Source organism: Typopeltis vanoorti, chromosome 12, assembly GCF_054136105.1.
Source record: "Typopeltis vanoorti isolate ZY-2024b chromosome 12, IOZ_Tvanoo_1.0, whole genome shotgun sequence".
Classification (NCBI taxonomy): Eukaryota; Metazoa; Arthropoda; class Arachnida; order Uropygi; family Thelyphonidae; genus Typopeltis; species Typopeltis vanoorti.
The window spans coordinates 129,657,098-129,677,052 of record NC_143560.1 but is presented as its reverse complement, the minus strand read 5'-3'; the positions used below and the strand labels follow the sequence as shown (position 1 = coordinate 129,677,052).

The window sequence follows — 19,955 nt, the reverse complement described above, 5'->3', positions numbered from 1 at the left end:
TAAAAGTGTTTCTGAATGTGTAACAAACATTGTGAGGAAGTGAAAACTCAAAACCTTCAAACCCATCAAACAAATTTGCAATTTCTTATCTTCTCCAAAGGAGAAACTTCTGCGAGTGATACTACCTGGTGGAGATACCAAGTTCCACACTTGTGCAACTTGTCTTGTCTTGTTATGTACAGACAGAAAAATCAGTTAGAAAATTTATTTCTATAAGAAATCTTATTTCTTATTACTAGGTCTACTTACTCACTGATGAGACCTCAATAAAGGTTGAAACCGTCTGGGTAGTGACCTTTTATCATAATGTAGAACAGTAATACAGCTCTTATGAGCTAAGTTCACATTATGGGTAAATATCAAGAATAGTGATCGGAGCTTGCTCCACCTTAGACATGAGTTGCCTCAGCCTGCACTACCTTAAGGGTCAGTTGCTGCAGTATCTGGGTATTTGCTTACGCTTGGAATTGCCGAACTTTATATAGTTTCTACTATATTCGGCATGAAACTCATTTAGTTTCTTATTCAGCTAAGAAACAATATGGGATATATATCCCTTAACTTAAACATATTAAATAGGGTTTTATTTGTTTAATTATTTTTTAATTTTAGTCCAGTAGTGTTTTTTATTTTAATGAACATGCAACTGCTGTATATAGATTGCTTTTGTTCAGATTTCAGCATCTTGTTCTTTCTTCACACACACTGATGATGTCTTATGGTACCTAAGAAGAAATATTTTTACTGTATGTAAAAAAATTATAAAATCCATATTTATGGAAACTCCATGTGTCTCATTGTATAAGGAAATGAAAACCTCAGATCAGGTAGTTCGTGATATTTGAGTTTCATGATCTCTGTTAAAATTTAATTCCTGTTTGCTTTCAGTTGAATCTTAGTGTTAAAATTTAATTCCTGTTTGCTTTCAGTTGAATCTTCAAAATGACAAGTTCAAGCAAAATTAAATTATACATTTCTGATATATATTATCAAAATGTCCCCCAACAATTCTTTCCTTATCATTTTATATTATATGCTGTTTTATTTATTTTCTTTTGATAAGACTTCTGTAAATGATATGCTAAAAACCTGATTTATTTGCACTGGTATTGCATTTGACATAATTTTTATGACTAACATGATTTTTCTGCCTAATTGATTTAAAATTTTTAAGATTATAGCACATCTCCTTGATATTGAGAAATGCCCCAGAAAGCCTCAGTACCATATGGCATCTGGTAGGGTACCACTTTTATATGCCCAATATGTTATTTGCTTTTATATATATAAAGTGACTTATTTGTCTGTATACACAGAGTATTGTATCTGACTTTATACTGAATCTTATTGCTTTAATACATATAGGTTTTACAATGTTGGTTTTTTAAAAATTTTTTGATATTACCTAATACAAATATATTATAAAAACCTTACATGTTTTATAATAAGACATACAAAAATCTTATATTTTATTATATATTCTAGTGGTGTGCCTCAGAGTTCTGTTCTTGGACCACTACTATTTAATTTGTTCATTAATTCATATAGGGAAGGATCTGAGACGAACGATTCATTTGTTCGTTGATGTTGCTAAGTTGGGTAGGGCAATAGTGAATGCAGAAGATGTCAAAATTTTGCAGGATGATTTGGATAGACTGGAGGTATGGGCTAAGGAGAATGGATGTCAATTTAATGTGGCAAAATGTAAGGTTATGCATTTTTGGGTGAAAAGATTAGCAGTAGTATATCACATTGGTGGAACTGTACTCCAGGAGATTGATGAGACAGGGGACTTGGGAGTGTTGGTGGATAGGGAGTTGAAGTTTAGGGGACACATTGCAAAAGTGGCTAAATCAGTTCATCAAATCACTTGGATGCTGAAGAATACTTTGACGAGTAGAGATAAGCAAGTTATTGTTCCTCTATATCGAGCCTTGATAAGACCTCATCTTGATTACTGTGCCCAGATATGGTCACCTAGGTTTTTTCTCGATGGGGAGGAGGTTGAAAGGATCCAGAGGCGAGTGACCAAGGTGATTGCAGGTCTATGGAATGAACCTTATGAAAACAGGTTGAAGATTTGTGGGTTGCAGAAATTGGTTGATAGGCAGAAAAGGAGAGATATGATTGAGACATTCAAATTGCTGAAGGGTTTCTATAGGATTAATTCAGGGATATTTTTGAGAACAGGACTGGTGGTGGGAGGACTAGGGCATATCCATGGAAGCTGAGCAAGAGTGTGGTTAGTAAGGGTGTTAGAGCTGGGTTTTTTACTTTTAGAGTGGTGAATGAGTGGAATAAGCTGCCAGATTCTGTTGTGGGTGCTATGACAGTGAATGAGTTCAAGGCAAAGTATGATAGATACTGTGTGAATGTCGATACTGTGTGAATAGTTGTGATGGACATGATGTTTAGGGCCTCTCTTGATGAGTCTAAGGACTCCTTGGAGTCACCTGTAATAATAATAATATTCTTGGATTCCATTATATCCCTGTTTACTTCATTGCTGTGTTGTATATCTCATCATTTCCTGATATATATTTCCAAGGGTTGTGTTCAGGTTACTATGACAGGCTACATGATGAAGTTTACATTATTATTAATCTCCTATGAATAGTTTTCCTCCAAATCAGTCTATTATTTGTGAGCATTCCAATATTTTCGTATCTAACATTCCATGCTTTTAAGGTACTTCTGACTGAATCAATTGACCTAGACTTTGGTCTCCCTCTGGTCTCTTTCCTTCCATCTTGGCAATCAAATGACTGTTTTGATAACTTTTATTCACCTCTTCTATTTAATTGGCCATACCACCTTAGATTGCCTCTGGTGACACATTCTTGAATGCTAACAATGCCAGGTTCCTTTCTAATATCTTCATTTTTGATATGATTCTGCCATTGATGCCATCTGTTCACTCCCCTAATTTTTCTCAGAACCCTCATATTTGTGGTCTCTAGTCTTTGGCCAAGTGTTTTATTTATAACCCAACTCTCAGATCCATAACTTAAAACTGGTTTAAAACTGTCTTTCTTGTATACCTCTAGTTTGGTGTTTTGGCTAATTTCTCTCTTATTCCACAGAAATTTATTCAGCTGGCTTCCCACCGTACACGTGGTTAGCCTAGTGGCTATGTGCTTTGCAACCATATACCTGGAGAAGGAGTGTCCTAGATATGATTCCCGTTGATGATGTGAGGAGTTTAAGGATCTTCCTCAGTCATAGCCAAGTTAGCCGGTATTGGGCATAGGCAGCAGGGTTTTTTTCACCAGTTTATCTGAGTTTTTTCCACCAGTTTATTTTTCATCCCACAAGCAGGCAAACTGGCCCTGTGAACACACAGGATACAGCCATGGGATATAGTACGGCAAGGAAGGCAATGGGAAACCACCTTGCTCATAATCATCTCCCTAGTATGGTAGCATACATCTTCCCCCCCCCCCCCCCTGCCATATGGCAGAAGGGAATAGAATCATCTATTTCTAGATTAACCTGCCATCTTCACTAAAAACTGTGCCTAAATATCTGAAACATTTTACTTGTTCTACAGACTAAAACTATTTTCATAGTTTTAGTCTTTTTATTGCTGATTTTCATGTTAAATTTGTTACAGCTGTTATTCAGATTAGTTAGTGAATCCTGGAGACTTGTACTAGATGTGTTTAGGAGTACATCATTATAAAGCAAAGAGCTAAGTTTGACATCATCATTTCTAATAACAGGCTTGATGCCACTTTCTTTCATAATGTGATCCACATAGATGATAGATAAGAGTGGAGATAATGTGCATCCTTTGTCTTACCCCTGATTTTATGTCAAATCATCTTCCTGTATTATATATTATTCCAAAATTAAGTGGATATCGAATCCAGCATTATTTCAAAGCCGAATAAGAAACTCAAAGATAGAATCTAAGAGTTACATGCCAAATATAGAAACTACGAAAGTTTCGGCAGATCCAAGCGTAAAGCAACACTTGGTTCATGCTGGGACAACTCATAGTAAAGGTGGAGTAAGTTCTGATCATTATCCTTAGTATTTTTCATAATGTAAAGCACATCTCCTTACAGACATGTATGACGCTATATATTATGGAGGGGGGGGGGGGAATCACTACCCAGACTGGTTTTGCACCTCTGAAGTGAAGCATTTTTAGCTCTTTATCTCAGTAATATATTATTCCTATATATTGCTCTGTATAATGTTTCATTCACCCTGTATAATTGTAGTGTTTTGAAAAGCTTTTTCTCTGGGTACCTTGTCATATTCCCACAATTTCTCAACTATTTGTCTTAAAGTGAAAATCTGATTGTAACAACCTCTATTTTGCCCGAATCCCACTTGTTCTTCTCCAAGTTTCTCTTCCGCAATCTTTCTCAACCAATTTTTAAGTATACTCATATAAATTTTACCTGGAACACTTAGCAGAGAAATTTCTCTTATTCTCACATTCAATTTTATTCCCTTTTTTTATAGACGAAGATTAGGGTTGGGAGTTCTCATGAGAGCTCTACTCCAATCATTGGGAATTCTACCTTCTGACCGGGCCATCTGAATTATGCATTGTAGCCACTGCAAAACTTTTATACCTCCATACTTAAGCATTTCTGGTCAAATATCATCTACTTCTGCTGCCTTTCCACATTTCAAGATTTTGTTGGCTCAAGTAGTGATATGTACTTCTCTTTGTATTCCTCTTGAAAATTTCTTGTAGGGTTCTTTCATTGCTTCGTTTCTTGAACAGTCTTTCAAAGTAATAAATGAAATCTCAGAGAGTTGGAAGTGCCACAAATTGAAAATTAGGTCAAGATTCCCACCAATAGAAAGCAATACAGATAAACCTGAAGTAAAAACACTAATCCAGAATGACTTAGCTCTATGCCTACGAGCTTCAAAGACAGCACCCATTCAAAACAACTCACACCCCATTACTCCCACCAATCTTCTTTCATTATATTCTCTCTTTCTTCTTTTCCCAAAAACTTTTATAGTCCATCCTTGGAAATTTGGCTTTTAATTCACATATCTTTGATTTTCCACATTTTCTGCCCCTTCCCTTCCTTTCAGTCATATTTTGCAGTTTAGTTATATAAATTTTTTATCATTATGTGACAGATGCTGCTCTTGTACCCTGAATGAGCATGAAGGTATCGCTATCAACAATGACATCGTCAATGAGGCATTTCTTATTTCTTGTGTCTTCTCTGCATGTGAATTTGTGCACATCTTTATGTCAAAATATGTTGTTAGTAATGACTAGTCCATATCAAGATCAGAAGTGAAGTAAATACTTAGCATTATTATTAGCTTTGCCATTTTCTCCAAATTTTCCCAAAATGTTCCTATATAACTGGTGGGATCCATTATATTTTTGGATTCTGCTATATGCCTGCATACTTCATCACAGTGTTGTATAACTCATTTCCTGATGTGAGCACCCAACGGATATACAAAATACTATAATAGCAGTACACTTTTAATTTTATATTATTATTATTTATAGCTTACTTTGATCATATTTTTTTTCCAAATTTTCAATTTTTATCAGGTATCTTTAAAATTTGTGGATTTATATTTCAGTTGTCAGCTGTGTAGATCATCAGATTTCTGATATGTGCTTTCAAGATATGATGATGATTGGTACCACATGAAAGATTTACATTATTACTAACTTCCTGTTGACAGTTTTCCTCCATATCTATCTAGACCTTTATCCTCCTCTTGGTCATTTTTCATGCCATCCTGGGAGCTGGTTACAAAAAGTTTAGTGTCTTGACTAATATCTCTCTTATTCCATATAAATTTAATCAGTTGACTTCCTACTATAACAGCTCTGCTAATTCTGTTATCTATTTCTATATTACCAGCATGGTTGGTCGAGTGATTAGCATATCCACTCTCCATCCAAAAGGCTCTGGGTTCGAATCTTGCCTACTGCATTGATGACTGTGGCTGTCTTTCACCTTCATATGTTCATTCATACTAGGTATATACACTCTTCCAATATGGAATGGGTCACCATGGGAGAAGCAAATCCAGCCCTCCTACAATGGGAGAGGCCTTCACCGTGTAGTGGGAAGATACAGGTGGAATCATCATTTTCATATATCATTTGTCATCTTCACTAAAAAATTGTGCAAAATAGCTGAAATATTTTATTGTTTTGTAGATTTTCATTAAGAAAATGCAGTTGATGTTTTCTATATTTCTTCATATTTTCATAGTTTTTATCTTTTTATTATTGATGTTCATGCCATATTTGTTAAAGCAATTGTTCAATTTAGATAAGGATTCCTGCACACTTGTACTGGATTTGTTTAAGGGTATCACATCATCTGCTTAAAGTAAAGAGCCGATAAACATTTCCAATTTTCATATCAGGTTTTAATCTCCCTACCTATCAGGACGTATATATACATGTCCAGCAAAACTTGCATATGATTCATACTACCTGTTGAAAGAATGTGGATAAGAAGTGCAATTTAGCCCACATTAATACAAGGTGTGATAATCCTTCATGCTGAGGAGAAGAGAACACTCAACCAGATTACCTGACATGTATCTACGTTCAGTTACCTGTAGCTAGAATGCAGTTGTCGCTTGCTCAGTAACTGGAATCTTAGTTATATTAGACTAAATACGTACACGTTATATTTATTTTTTCTACTTCTTTAATTGTATAGTTAGTTTTTTAATGCCGGTGCAAAATATGAAATCCTTTCACTATCTTGGCTTAAATATTCTATCACCTTGGAAGATCGATGTCATTCAATTTTTTTGGTGATTATCTTAGTCGATACATTTTATTATCCCAGAATTTAAGATAATTATATTTGTCAAACAATTATTTATGAATTAACGAAAGTCCGAATCTTAAAAAAAAATACAGCCCACATCTGTTCCAAATTAAGTTTTTTTTTTTACTTTTTTATTCATAATCTTGGTTTGAAGATAAGTTCACAGATTGTGTGAATTTTCACTCTTTTACAGTTTTGCTTTATAGAGAATTATACATAAATCTTGAATTATATCATATAATGTATAATCTTTATAACGTGATCTCTGGTTTTTTGCACTTCACTTTCTTAGTTTCCCTAAATTGCTCATTACAATTTGAAATAAACACCTGTTGTTTATTTCAAATTGTAATATTTGTAATAATATTTCAAATGTGTACATATTTTCTGCTAGTTTTAGATATGCTGCAGTTTTGAATTGGCAATAGTTTTCTTATTTTCCTATAGTTTATCATTCAAAACATATATGAGGTACATGCATCAAAAGTGAAATTTAATTTCCAAATTTTTCATAATAGAATTAAATTGCATTTCTCCTTTGATACCAACTGCTCCCACCCTGCAAACTATCACACAAACCACTTTGTAACATAGCTGCACTTTTTATTTATTTGAATTTGTTATTATTCCATAGCAATTGTACCAAATAACTTTTAATTTTCTGATATGAAATTTCAGAAAGCTGAAAAACAAAATAACAAATTTCTGCATGTATTTTGCTATTATTTGGGACTTTTTAGTGTGTCTTTTCTGGGACATGTATGCATCAAAAGTGGCTCTCTTTTTCAGTAATTTTTGTTAGCTTACAGCCTGTTACTCGAGCAGAAAGGAATATTTGCAAGTATATATCTAAGGCACAATTTATTTCTGAGAAGGCAAGTACAGTAACATTTGAGGTAAAAAATTAGGGAACTGATCATGATGAGAAATTTTTCTAGCTCTGAAGATAGCTTCTTCTGTCTGTTTATAGACAATGATATTCTTTCTTCCATAGTAGAACAGGCTTAATCTTTATGTGTGTCAATAACATCAAGTTGAGTATAGTCTGCATTCTCACAGTACACTTTGGAGCACAATAGATATCACCATGCTACTTACATTTATAGCGCTTTTCATTTTGCAAGGTATTGTGAAAAAGCCCGCTCTCGAAATGTATTGGTCTTCAGAATGGATTCTGAACACACCTCCAACCACATAAGCGAGAGTTCTTGTTGGCAGACTGCCAAGAACATCCAGGAAAAGGAAAGTCACTAGCAGTGTGCCTCAGGGGTCTGTTTTAGGGCCATTTAACTTGTATATATTAATGATATTGGCAAAGATTTGGATGGAGATATTCAGTTGTTTGAAGATGATGCAAAGTTGGGAAGAACCATGAAGAGTAGAGAAGATGTTGTGGCCTTACAAGAAGGCTTGAATAAATTGAGTGATTAGACACCGGAATGGGGATGCTAGTTCAATGTTGCAAAATGTAAAGTTTTAAAATTTGGGAAACAAAGATGGGATGCAAAATTTATGCTTGGTTAGGATATACTGTCAGAGGTGGAGGAAATAAGAGATCTTGGGGTGATAGTGGATAAACATCTGAAATTTAGGGGACACATTGCCAAAATTGTGAAGACAACACAAAGATTTCTGGGAATGATGCAAAGGACGCTTACTTGTAGAAGTAGGAAGATTCTTGTTCCATTGTATAAGGCTTTGATTAGGCCACACATGGACTACTGTGTGCAGATTTGGTCACCTGGTTTTCAGAAGACGAAGAGATGTTGCAAAGGATACAGAGGCAACTGACTAAGGTAGTTTCTGACCTATGGAATGTCAAATATGAGGAACGATTGAGAAGATGTAATTTGCAGAGTCTGGTGGACAGGAGGAAGAGGGGAGATATGATAGAGACCTACAAATTAGTAAGGGGTTGTTATAGGATCAGTGTTGGAGAGGTTCTACAGAAAACAATGGGAGATCTTGGGAGAATCACAGGTGATCCCTGGAAACTATATAAAGAGGGTGTGAGCAAGGGGAGTGAGAAGCAGGTTTTTTTCATGCAGAGTTGTGAATGAGTGGAATGCCTTGTCTGAGAGTGTGGTGTCTGCAGATAATTTGAGTGTGTTTAAAGCGTGGTATGATGAGCTGTGTGTGTATGATAAAAGGACCTCCTAGATGAATCTTTGACTCCATAGGGTCTTGGGTGATAATAATTTTTATAATCTTAGATACACGATCTTCTATGTCTAATTTATGTAATATATCGAACATTTTATTATGTTTGATCCGGTCAAAGAACTTCTGAAAGTGTACGAAGCATATGTAAATATGTAAATGTAACATTTACCAAGTTACTTTTTTTTAATTCATTTAATTCAATATTCATATTGGATTATCAGCTTATTATTATATTATTGTGAATACTATTATTCTGTGATATCTTATTCCTGTGCTAGTTCTTTTCCCTTGATATTTCTTTATTGATTGTGCCTCAGGATTTTTTTTTTGTAAATTTTTGAATTTTTCTAAATTACAAAACACTTTAAAGTATTCATATTTGGTCATGAACTGTTAAAATTATTATTATTATTATTCCTGATACTTCCAAGGAGCCGAAGACTCATCGCGGGAGGACACTTATAACTGTCTCAACCACCACACCGAACATCTTCTACACATCATCTCCATCAATGCCATCTACCGCCCACCTCCACAACTAATACTTTTTCTCTGTAAATTGCGTGTGTTCTGAAGGGCTGATTTGTCTGTATGCGGGATGAAAATCCCGAGTTTCCATGAGAAGAAACCCTGCTATATAAGACTGATTATTGTTTAATTAGTATAATAATAAGTTTAAGTATGATGATAATAATAATAAATATAAGACTTATTATTGTTTATATGACCATGAGTTTTTTAAATTACTATATAATAACCTACCAGTTTCGCTAGCAACTAGCTAGCTTTCTCAAGGCTAGAACGGTAAACACAAAAAAATGATAAATGCACAAAGTATAAAGAATACAAAACCGTTAGTAACTACGTTCGTGTGACAATGTCAGCATGTATTGCAAATTTTTAGTCCGTGTCCTGAACACGCGTTGCATGAGCACGCATTATATGATTTTTGGCATACTGTAGTTCCGTCAAACTGAGTGAATTGATTAAATTTTTCCAAGTCTCGTTCAATATGGCACCTTGATTTCTGCCTGTTCGTAGGACTACTGTTGCTTCATTGAATAATCGTTGTCTGAAATCCTCGTCTATGTAGTGCATAGAATGGTTAGAAATTGAAAAGTAATGTGCTAAACCGGAGGTTTAGTGCATCTGCAAAATACCCATAGCAAAATACGCATAGATTATTATTATTATTATTTGTGACACCCAAGGAGTCCGAAGACTCATCGCGGGAGGACACCCACTGTACAACTCCCCATCTCCACTACTATACCAAACTTCTACTACCAAGCATCTACACCAGCACCATCTACTGCTCACAACCACCACCACCACCACAGCTAGTATTTTTTGTCTATAAATTGCATGTGTTCTGAAGGGCCGATTTGTCTGTATGCGGGATGAAAAACCCGAGTTGCCAGGAGAAAAAAACCTTGCTACCTCCGTATGAGATTGGCTAACTCACCTTCAATTGAAAAAGTCCACATAAAGATTCCTCCCATCACGACAGCAATCAAACTTAGGCCTTTTCTAATTAAAGGGCGCAACGTACCTTCATTCTTCCAATTGCGCTATGGAGGTGCTAATTGGAATAGATCTGCAAAATACCCCTCTACAGCTGCAATCACCTCTTGATTCGAAGAAAAACACTGACCAGCGAGGAAGAGGTTTAGTTTTGGAAAGAGATAAAAGTCAGAGGGAGCCAAATCTGGGGAGTAGGGTGGATGTTCCAACAATTCATAGTGCAGATCCCTTAATTTTCCCATTGCCAAAACACCTTTGTGGGCAAGTGCATTGTCCTGATGAACTGTGATTTTTTTCTTCCTCAAACTGGATCTTTTCTCACAAATTTTTTCATCTGATCTGGTTAAAAGATTGGAATAATATTCCCTGGTTATTGTTTTACCATTTTCAAGATAATTGATAAACAAAATGCCTTTAGCATCCCAAAAAAACCAGTGCTATGATCTTTCCTGCTTATGGAACTGACTTTGTCTTCTTTGGCACTGAACAACCGGCTTCTGTTCACTGTTTTGACTGCTGTTTGGATTCTGGTGTGTAATGGTGAATCCAAGTCTTATCCATAGTAATAAATCGACACACAAAATCAGTTTTTTTCTTGTTAAAACGCTCCAAGCACTGTTCAGAGATTTTCATAGGAGTGTGTTTTTGATCTGCTTGTGAGCAAGCGCAGCACTCAACTGGCTCAAAGCTTTTTCATTTGCAATTCTTCATGCAAAATGTATCCTACACTTTCTTTTGAAATGTCTCACCAATTTCATGCACTTTAACTCACCGGTCATACAATACTATATTGTGCAATGGAAGTTTTATCACTTGGCTATGCTACCAATTATATATTTGGTTTAATCCTTTATCCGAGTGTAAGCAAACAAAGTTTGCGCTCGAAGTATTTTCAGGACTGGGACAACTTGTGGTAAAGGTGGCAAAGTTGTCATGACTTGCCTTATTATCTCCCAGAATGCAAAGCAAATCTCCTTGTGGACATGTATAATACTATGCATTAAGGGAAGAGCCACTATTCAGATCTGTTTTTATCTTTATTGAGGTCTCTTCAGTGGGAGCCAGACCCAGAGGTAGTTATACTAAGGTGGAAGTAATGGAGAAGTAATATTTACCTATACCAGTTGCCAAAAGGTGTCACATCTTATTATGAAAATTCTCTGGAATAGAGATAAGTTGATGGAAGTTTTTTCACTTGGCTATGCTACCAGTTATATATTTGGTTTAATCCATAATCCAAGTATAAGCAAACAGAGTTTGTGCCCAAAGTATTTTCAGGACTGGGTAAAGGTGGTATAGGTTCTCATCACTTGTCTTAGTGATAGCACAGCCAAGTGAAAAAACTTCCATCAACTTATCTCTAATGCAGAGAATTTTAATAATAAGGTGTGACACCTTTTGGCAACTGGTATAGGTAAATATGAGTTCTCCGTTACTTCCACCTTAATATCACTACCTCTGGGTCTGGCTCTCACTGATGAGACCTCAATAAATATCAAAACTGGTCTGGGTAGTGGCCCTTCCCTTAATGCATAGCACTATACATGTCAGTGTTGTGACGTTCTGTTTTCATGTTATGTTCTAAATCTGCCATCTTGGTTCAAGTCACTCTTATCAATAACAACTAAATGCAAATTGATCACCGATCCAAAAGTAGGGAAATTTATAATTATACTGCGCCACCCTATTTTTAGATTAGTCTATATAAAATAGTAGGATCAATTCTTAATTAAGTTAGCAGTCTCCTCATTTATTTAGGCCGAATTATTTACTACTCTACTTGGGGTTCTCACAAGATTCGAATATTTATGAACGGTGCAATAAAAGGGAATTCAGGCAAACACAATATTTAGATTAACAAAATAAAGCATTTAATATATAATATATAACAAATACAAGAATTCTGCTTTAAAATGAAACAATACAATTAACTTAATACATCTTGCTAAGTCACTCATGCCAATTCAATGTTCTAAACTTTCACATACAATTCACAGCTTCAAAATCACAAGCTTTCTTAACTCAAGTTAATAAAACGAAACTTCTTATTTAATCAGTCTCCACATATCCATCAGCTGTACTTAATGTTTAAATTCACAGGAAGCACTAATCAAGGTAGACAATATTCCAAGCAATCTTATTTCGGACTTTGAACTTCGAAGATATGTTAATGTTAGAATAAACAAACAAATATAACTACTCTTACCAGATACAATCTTCAATACATCAATTAATTGTGAGCACACTTATGAATTAACTTATTTACGTTAGCGGAACACATTAATAAAAATTCTCCAACGATTTAACTGAACTACTGTTAATTGCGCTTCACTACTCAAAAAAAACACATTAATGAGGCACTGATATCTTTCCTTGTTTACTTTTCTCAAACTAGTTAATTTCAATATAATTCTTCTCAGGGCAACATAGAATTAAGATGTAATCCTAGAGTAACTGGAACTAATCAGAATTTTCCATTGAATGTCCAGTTCTTTATTTATCCGGATACGGCATTAATTTTCCTTTACAACACAGCTGACTTCACTTGCAGCTAAGTATATGATTCACTATGTTTTGGCTCACTTCTAAACACTATTCTCATGAATTTCTGCCCTAGAGAACTTATAATTTTCTTCCACTTCCTTTGCTTGCATCCTACCTTCCTTCCCGCTCCGCAAAAACTTCCTCTCTTCTCTCTAATTAAAAATCTTATATTTCTTTTCTTCTCCTTTTCAGTCCGAAGGTCACGCTCTATTCGACTCGTGCTTGTTTATTTCATGCATCTCCATGACAACAAATGAACGCAAACATTTCGCTAATGTAATATAATGCTCTACTACTACATGAGTGATTACATAACGTTAAATTTTCACAAATAAGAATAAACAGAATATTTGAGCTATTTAATCAGCTTTTTCATTACGTATAGAATTAATTATAATAATACTTCTCGTTACATCATATATATATTTTAGTTATTATAAATTCTGCACATATTATTACTTAATAAATTAATAGTAGGTTAAGTTTAGAATAAATATTTAAATAGTAATCCTTAATTAAAGAACAATAAATAATTTTTATACAAATCATGATTAATATATAATAAGCAATGTTAAATGTGAATGAAAAAAATAAATTACACAACATAGTTTCATTCACAATTTAACATCAGCAAGGAGATGTGCTTTGCATTATGGGAGATACTAAGGCAAGTGATGAGAACTTATTGTGGTAAAGGTGGTATAAGTGATGAGAACTTATACCACCTTTACCACGAGTTGCTGTAGTCCTGAAATTTCATATGCAACCTTTGTTTGCTTACACTTGGATAAAGGATTAAACCAAATATATAATTGGTAACATAGCTAAGTGAAAAAATTTTCATCAACTTAACTCTAATCCAGAGAATTTTAATAATAAGGTGTGACACCTTGTGGCAACTGGTATAGGGAAAAATAACTTCTCCATTACTTTCACCTTAGTATCACTCCCTCCAGGCCTGGCTCCCACTGATGCAACCTCAATAAAAGTCGAAACATATAAAAGGGCCACTATCAGTCTGGATAGTGGCCCTTCCCTTAATGTAAAGCATTATACATGTCTGCAAGGAGATGTGCTTTGCATTATGGGGGAAATACTAAGGCAAGTGATGAGAACTTATATCACTTTTACCCTGAGTTGCCCAGTCCAGGGTAAAAGCTTTGCATTATGGGGGAAATACTAAGGCAAGTGATGAGAACTTATATCACTTTTACCCTGAGTTGCTTCAGGCACAAATTTTATTTGCTTACAGTTGGATAGAGGATTAAACCACATATATAATTGGTACCATATTGTGCACTTAATCAATGATTTCTGGTGTTGTTACACTTTTTGGACGTCCTTTACGTAGACATCTTCAAGGCTGGTGCAGCCATGTTTTAAACTCAGCAGCCCATTTGTTAATTGTCAAAAATGAAGAGGAGTGCCTATAAACTTTTATGAACTTCGAATGAATTTCTTTTGCTGCTAAACCTTCTTTTACAAAGAATTTTATAGCTGCACGATGCTCAATTTTATCCATTTTAAGGGATACAGACAACACTTTTGCTTCAGACAGCTGTATAAAACAAACTACTTGATAGAATCACTTGCAATTTCACATGGATGCTTATGACAGATGTACCAACTTAGAAAAAAAACACTTCCTGATAGTGTTGCCATCTGTGGTCGAGGCTGAGAACTTTTCAGACCATCCTCGTAGTTTGACCCTTACTTAATTGGGTGTAGGTTCACTTAAGCAAGTGTCAATATTAGAACATAGTTCACATAGTATGTGATTTTTCACATCTTACCACCAGAATTTGCCAACAACACCTTTGGGTTGGACATAGCCAGCATTCAAAGCAAAGCAACTTCTCATCTCTTCACTTTGATTTAAAATGTTTGGCACTGATGTGCTATAGGTTGTGAGTTTAGTTTATAAAAAATCCTTGTTCAAACTATACCTGTGAAAAAAAATCTCTACAATTACCTTCAAAATCTGTGTAAGTCTAATCTTACACAGATTTTGAATATCTAAAAATTTAAATTACACAATAACCACAGTAATAACTTTAAAGAAAGTTATATTCATATACAAGCAAATCAAAGAACAGGAACACAATGTACAAACAACAATTGGTTTACCAATTAAAAATCGTTGCTGCAAGCTAGAAATTAATATGTTAATAAATTACATTAAAGGTATGTTTGATGTTTACATAAAATGAGAATCCCTCCAATTTTTGGGAGAGAGCAACAGTCATTCCAATTCAGGTTAGGCCGATGTAAAATGGCTTCACAACTCTCTTTGAAAAGGCATATTGTGCAAAAGTTTGCACAAGTTTTTCCTTGATAGGGAATACACGTCAAGCAACTAGAAGAGATTTATTATTATTATTATTTGACATCTCCAGGGAGTCCAAAGAGTCGTTGGAGGAGGGCACCAGCTCTACAACTCCGTTTTCGACACTCAATCACCAACTCACTGCAACTACGCTAACGCCATCCACTGCCAGCCACCACTGGTATTTCCACCGACAATTACAAACATCCATGCCCACGGCTGGATTTGAGCCTGCAGCCTTTGGCTGGAGAGGGGATACACTACCCACTCGGCCAACCAAGCCAAAGAGACCAGATAAGGATTCCTTACATCACGGACCGGAATCAAACTCCAGTCTTTCTGACGAAAGGGCGTCGTCTATACCGAATGAGCTATGGAGGCTCACCTTAGCATCTAATATTCAGTCTATTTTAGATCTTGAAAGGATTTCAGCTACTCTGGACGACAAATTACTGAATCTATTATATGGTGAAACCTGTGGAGTATTCATAACTAAACATACACACATGATTACAGTACTTAATTTATTTAATAAGTAAATATTTTGCCCTAAGTATCTTGGGACATTATCGGTACAGTAAGTTAGGGCACATGCTTACAGTGGAATTGCACTATGCATGCAGTAGCATGATATAGAATCAAATTAAAATAACATACATAAATTCATTTTACACAATTAAGGATGACAATTTCCCAAATGTTAGGGATAGTAAAAACGTCATTATGGTTCAAATTGGGTCTGTGACATAGGGCTTCAGCACTTTCTTTATATAGACACTCATGTTTAAATAAGGATCTATGTAGAAGTTTGGTGTTTTTCCACTGGATCCTGTGGTTTGGGTTTTCAACTTCGTGTTGTGCAAAACCAGATTTGTGCAGTTTGATATGATGGATATGATCTTCTTGATGTTTAGAGATGCGTTTACTAATAGATCTCCCTGTAGTAAGACATTTTACAGGAACATGGAACTTCGTAAACGCCAGGTAGCATCAAAGGTGAGAGTTTGTCTTTAGGAGAAGGTAGCAAATTATAGATCTGGTTGATTGGTTTGCAGGTAGCAGCAAGTTTGTATTTCTTCATAATTTTTGTCAGACGTTCAGAGATACCTCTGACATATGGTATGGGAATCCTACGGGCTTGTTCTTGTCCAGGTTGATGTGTGGGAAAGTGACTGATGATTTTTTGAGTTGTTTTTGGATTATCCGTTTAGTATGGCTGTATTTTTGATATTTCTAAACAATCTTTTTTGTAGACATTCCTACAGACCAATGCAAAAATTTACTTCTGACAACACTTCTGCTACTAATAAATAGGTTGTGAATATTTCTGGATGCCTGTTGTCTGATGTTGAGACCAGTGTGTTGGCTAAAGATAATGATTTTGCTTTGGTACCTAAATCCATTTCATATCTTGAATTTTTGCATAACATTGAATGCACTCTGTCAGGACTTTCAAGAGAAGATTCCAATAAACTATACTTTGAAGTTGCTGCTTTACACTTTAAAAGCAAATTACCTCCATGTAATTTATCTAATACTGAAATCTGTGTGTTGTTTCATTAAGACAAAAGAACCATATGTCTGTTTTGAAATTGGATCGAAGAAAAGCTGTAGTGGTAATGGATAAGGCTAACTATTAGAAGACGATAGACTGCCTATTACAAGATATCTCCACCTATCAAGAAATCATTTATAACCCTACATAAACACAAATTAAGCAATTAAATAAGCTCCTTGATGAAGTTGTTAGCTGTGATCAAAATACTTTAGATAAGTTACGCATCCATTTTGGAAGGACTCCTGATTTATATGATCTCCCAAAAATACATAAAGTTGTCCATCATGAATTGTATTGACTCTCCCACCTATTTCTTGTTAACTGTCCATACCTGACAATCCAGTTCATTCATCACATTATACACATTTTCTTGAAAAAAAAATCAAGAATATAATATTCAAATACAAGAGTCAAATTTGTTAGCTTTGACGTTGTTTCCCTTTTTACCAACATTCTGTTATCTGACACTATTAGTTTACCATATGATGAGTTTCCTACTGATGTGAAGATTTTTGAATTTGTTATACAATCAAGATATTTCAGCTGGAAAAACAAGATCCATAGACAGTTTGAAGGCACTACCATGGGTAGCCTTCTGTCTTCACCTTTGGCAAACTTGTTTTGAACCATCTGGAAGATACCTTGTTTTCACCCATTCTTCACCAACTCATTCTTTTGTTTTGTTGCATTGATGATGTTTTTGCTGTTTAGCCTCATGCTGAAAATGAACTGATCTTTCCTATGAAGATCAATAGCTTTCATCCATGCATTCAGTTCACCATGATAAAAAAAAAAAAATTAAAATGCTGGTAGTTTACCACTCTTTTATATCCTTCTTATTCGCACAGTCACTGATATTTTGTCAACCTGTGTGTATTGAAAATCTACCTTTACTGACAGATACATTCATAAAAAATCTGCTCATCGGATCTCTCAAAAAATTGATGTTATCAAGTCTAATTAATAGAACATGTAATGTATGCTATTCTCACTTAAGCTTATAACAAGAACTTCTCTCTATTCTTCAACGCCTTTCAGGAATGCAGAGAACCAACTGAGGCTTCTGACTTAATGTCTAATCCTCACCTTCATGTGGTTCACCTGTTACTAGGTATCTACTGGATACTGAACAAATGAGGATATGCTGGCATTTTTGAGACTTAGCTGACCAAATTGTCTAATGGCTTAAATCACAAATGCATATGATGGTACAGCATGATGAGATTTCATGCTGGTTGGGGGCATCACTCGGTTAAACAAGATCTCTCAATGTTTTTGTCAGGGAACCAGGGTGAACAGTGAAGAGTCAGCTACTGGAACAAGTTCCAACTCAGCATCTAGATGAAAAAGAATAAACCCAACATCAGAAAAACTGAAGATAGGAACCATCAACATAAGGAATATTAATGGAAAGGAAATTGAACTCGCAGAAGAACTGGAGAAGTATCACATGAACATAATTGGCATTACTGAGAAAAAGAAGACAAAAACAGGTGAAATCTTAGTAAATAATAAGTATAGATGTTATGGTCAGGCAGTAACGATCAAGGAAAGGAAAGGGTTGGGATAGCATTCATCACCAAACATGAAGATAAATTCTTCATTGAAAGGCAGTTTCAAGTAGAGTTATGTGTACAAACTTCAAAATAAGGACATGAATAATGAAACTTATTTGTGCCTATGTTTCCACACACGGTTCTTCTAAAGGAGTGGAGGAATTTTTTGAGTCATTACCACAGACAGCTGACATAAAGAAAATGGAAAAAGTGGTCCTTGTTGGGGATTTGAACAACAGAGTAGGAAATGAATCCCACCAGGCATACAGGAACATTTTGGGAAAATTTGGAGAAAAGGGGAAAGCTCATAATAATGGTATTTACTTGACTTCTGCTCAGGACATTACTAATGCTAAGTTTCAACATAAAGATTTGTTCAAATGGAGAGAAGACACAAGAAACAAGAAAAGCCTCTTTGACTATGTCGCTTTGATAATGATATTTTCATTCTTGGTCAGGATGCAAGAGTGTACAGAGGATTTGAAATCAAAAGTAATCATTACTTAGTATTTAGCAGGATAAAAATTGGATATCACATTGAAAAGAACAGTATGTAAGAAAGTTTTAAAAAGAATTAAAGTTGAGCAACTTTCACAAATAAATTGTAGACTCAGACTCCACTATACAAATGAAACGAATCAAAAAAAAAAAAAAAACCTAGAACCAAACCTTGGAGTCTTGGCAAACTCTTGAGAAGACATTGATTGATTCAGCTAGAGAGGTATATAGTGAAGTTGTCTGCAAGGATAAAAAAAATTAAGGACACATGGTGAACACAAGAAATTCAAGAAGCAGTCCTGGAAAAGAAGAAAGCATACCAAAAGTTCCTAGCAAATAAGTCAGATGCTCTAAAAGAATACAGAGTTAAATGTAAATGTGCTAAGTTGTGCGTGTAAAAGTATCTAAACAAAAGTCATGGGATGACTTTGGTAAGAATATAGAAAATAAATATCAGGAAGATGGCAAAATTTCTGTTGGCTACTGAAAAAGCTTATAAAGTGAGGAAAGAGAACTGTAAAAGAAATCAAAGATAATTAAGGTTACATGAAAACTGAAGATAAGAATATCCTAGAGGTCTGGAATAATTACTTTGAAAGACTGTTAAATAAACCCATTTTGTGACAAAACCATACTAGAAAATGTTCATGAGGAATGAAAAAAAAAGAGTACATTTCAATACTCGAAGTAGAAAATACTGTCAAAAACTGGAAATGTGGATAGGCAGCTGGAGTAGATATTTGACCAGAAATGATTGTATGAGGGTACAAAATTTTTGCAGTGGCTATACTGCATAATTCAGAGGGTTGAATTCCCAATGATTGGAGTGGAGCTCTTATAGTACCCATCTACAAAAAGGGGAATAAAACAATGTGAGATTACAGAGGAATTTTTCAACTAAGTGTTCCAGGTAAGATTTATGCAGGTATACTTGAAAAGAGGTTGAAAAAGATTGTGAAGAGAAACTTGGAAAAGAACAAACTGGGTTC

At 35.0% G+C, this 19,955-nt stretch overlaps 1 protein-coding gene across 3 annotated transcripts in view; it reads left to right on the top strand.

Annotated features, from left to right (window-relative positions):
* LOC150101224 (tRNA pseudouridine(38/39) synthase) overlaps positions 1 to 19,955 on the top strand; it is a 328,838-nt gene that overhangs the window by 282,346 nt on the left and 26,537 nt on the right. For all 3 annotated transcript variants that reach the window (XM_090401407.1, XM_090401406.1, XM_090401405.1), the window contains one exon: positions 1,175 to 1,238. In XM_090401407.1, coding sequence (XP_090257533.1) covers positions 1,175 to 1,238 — 64 coding nt within the window. The remainder of the gene's footprint in view (positions 1 to 1,174; positions 1,239 to 19,955) is intronic.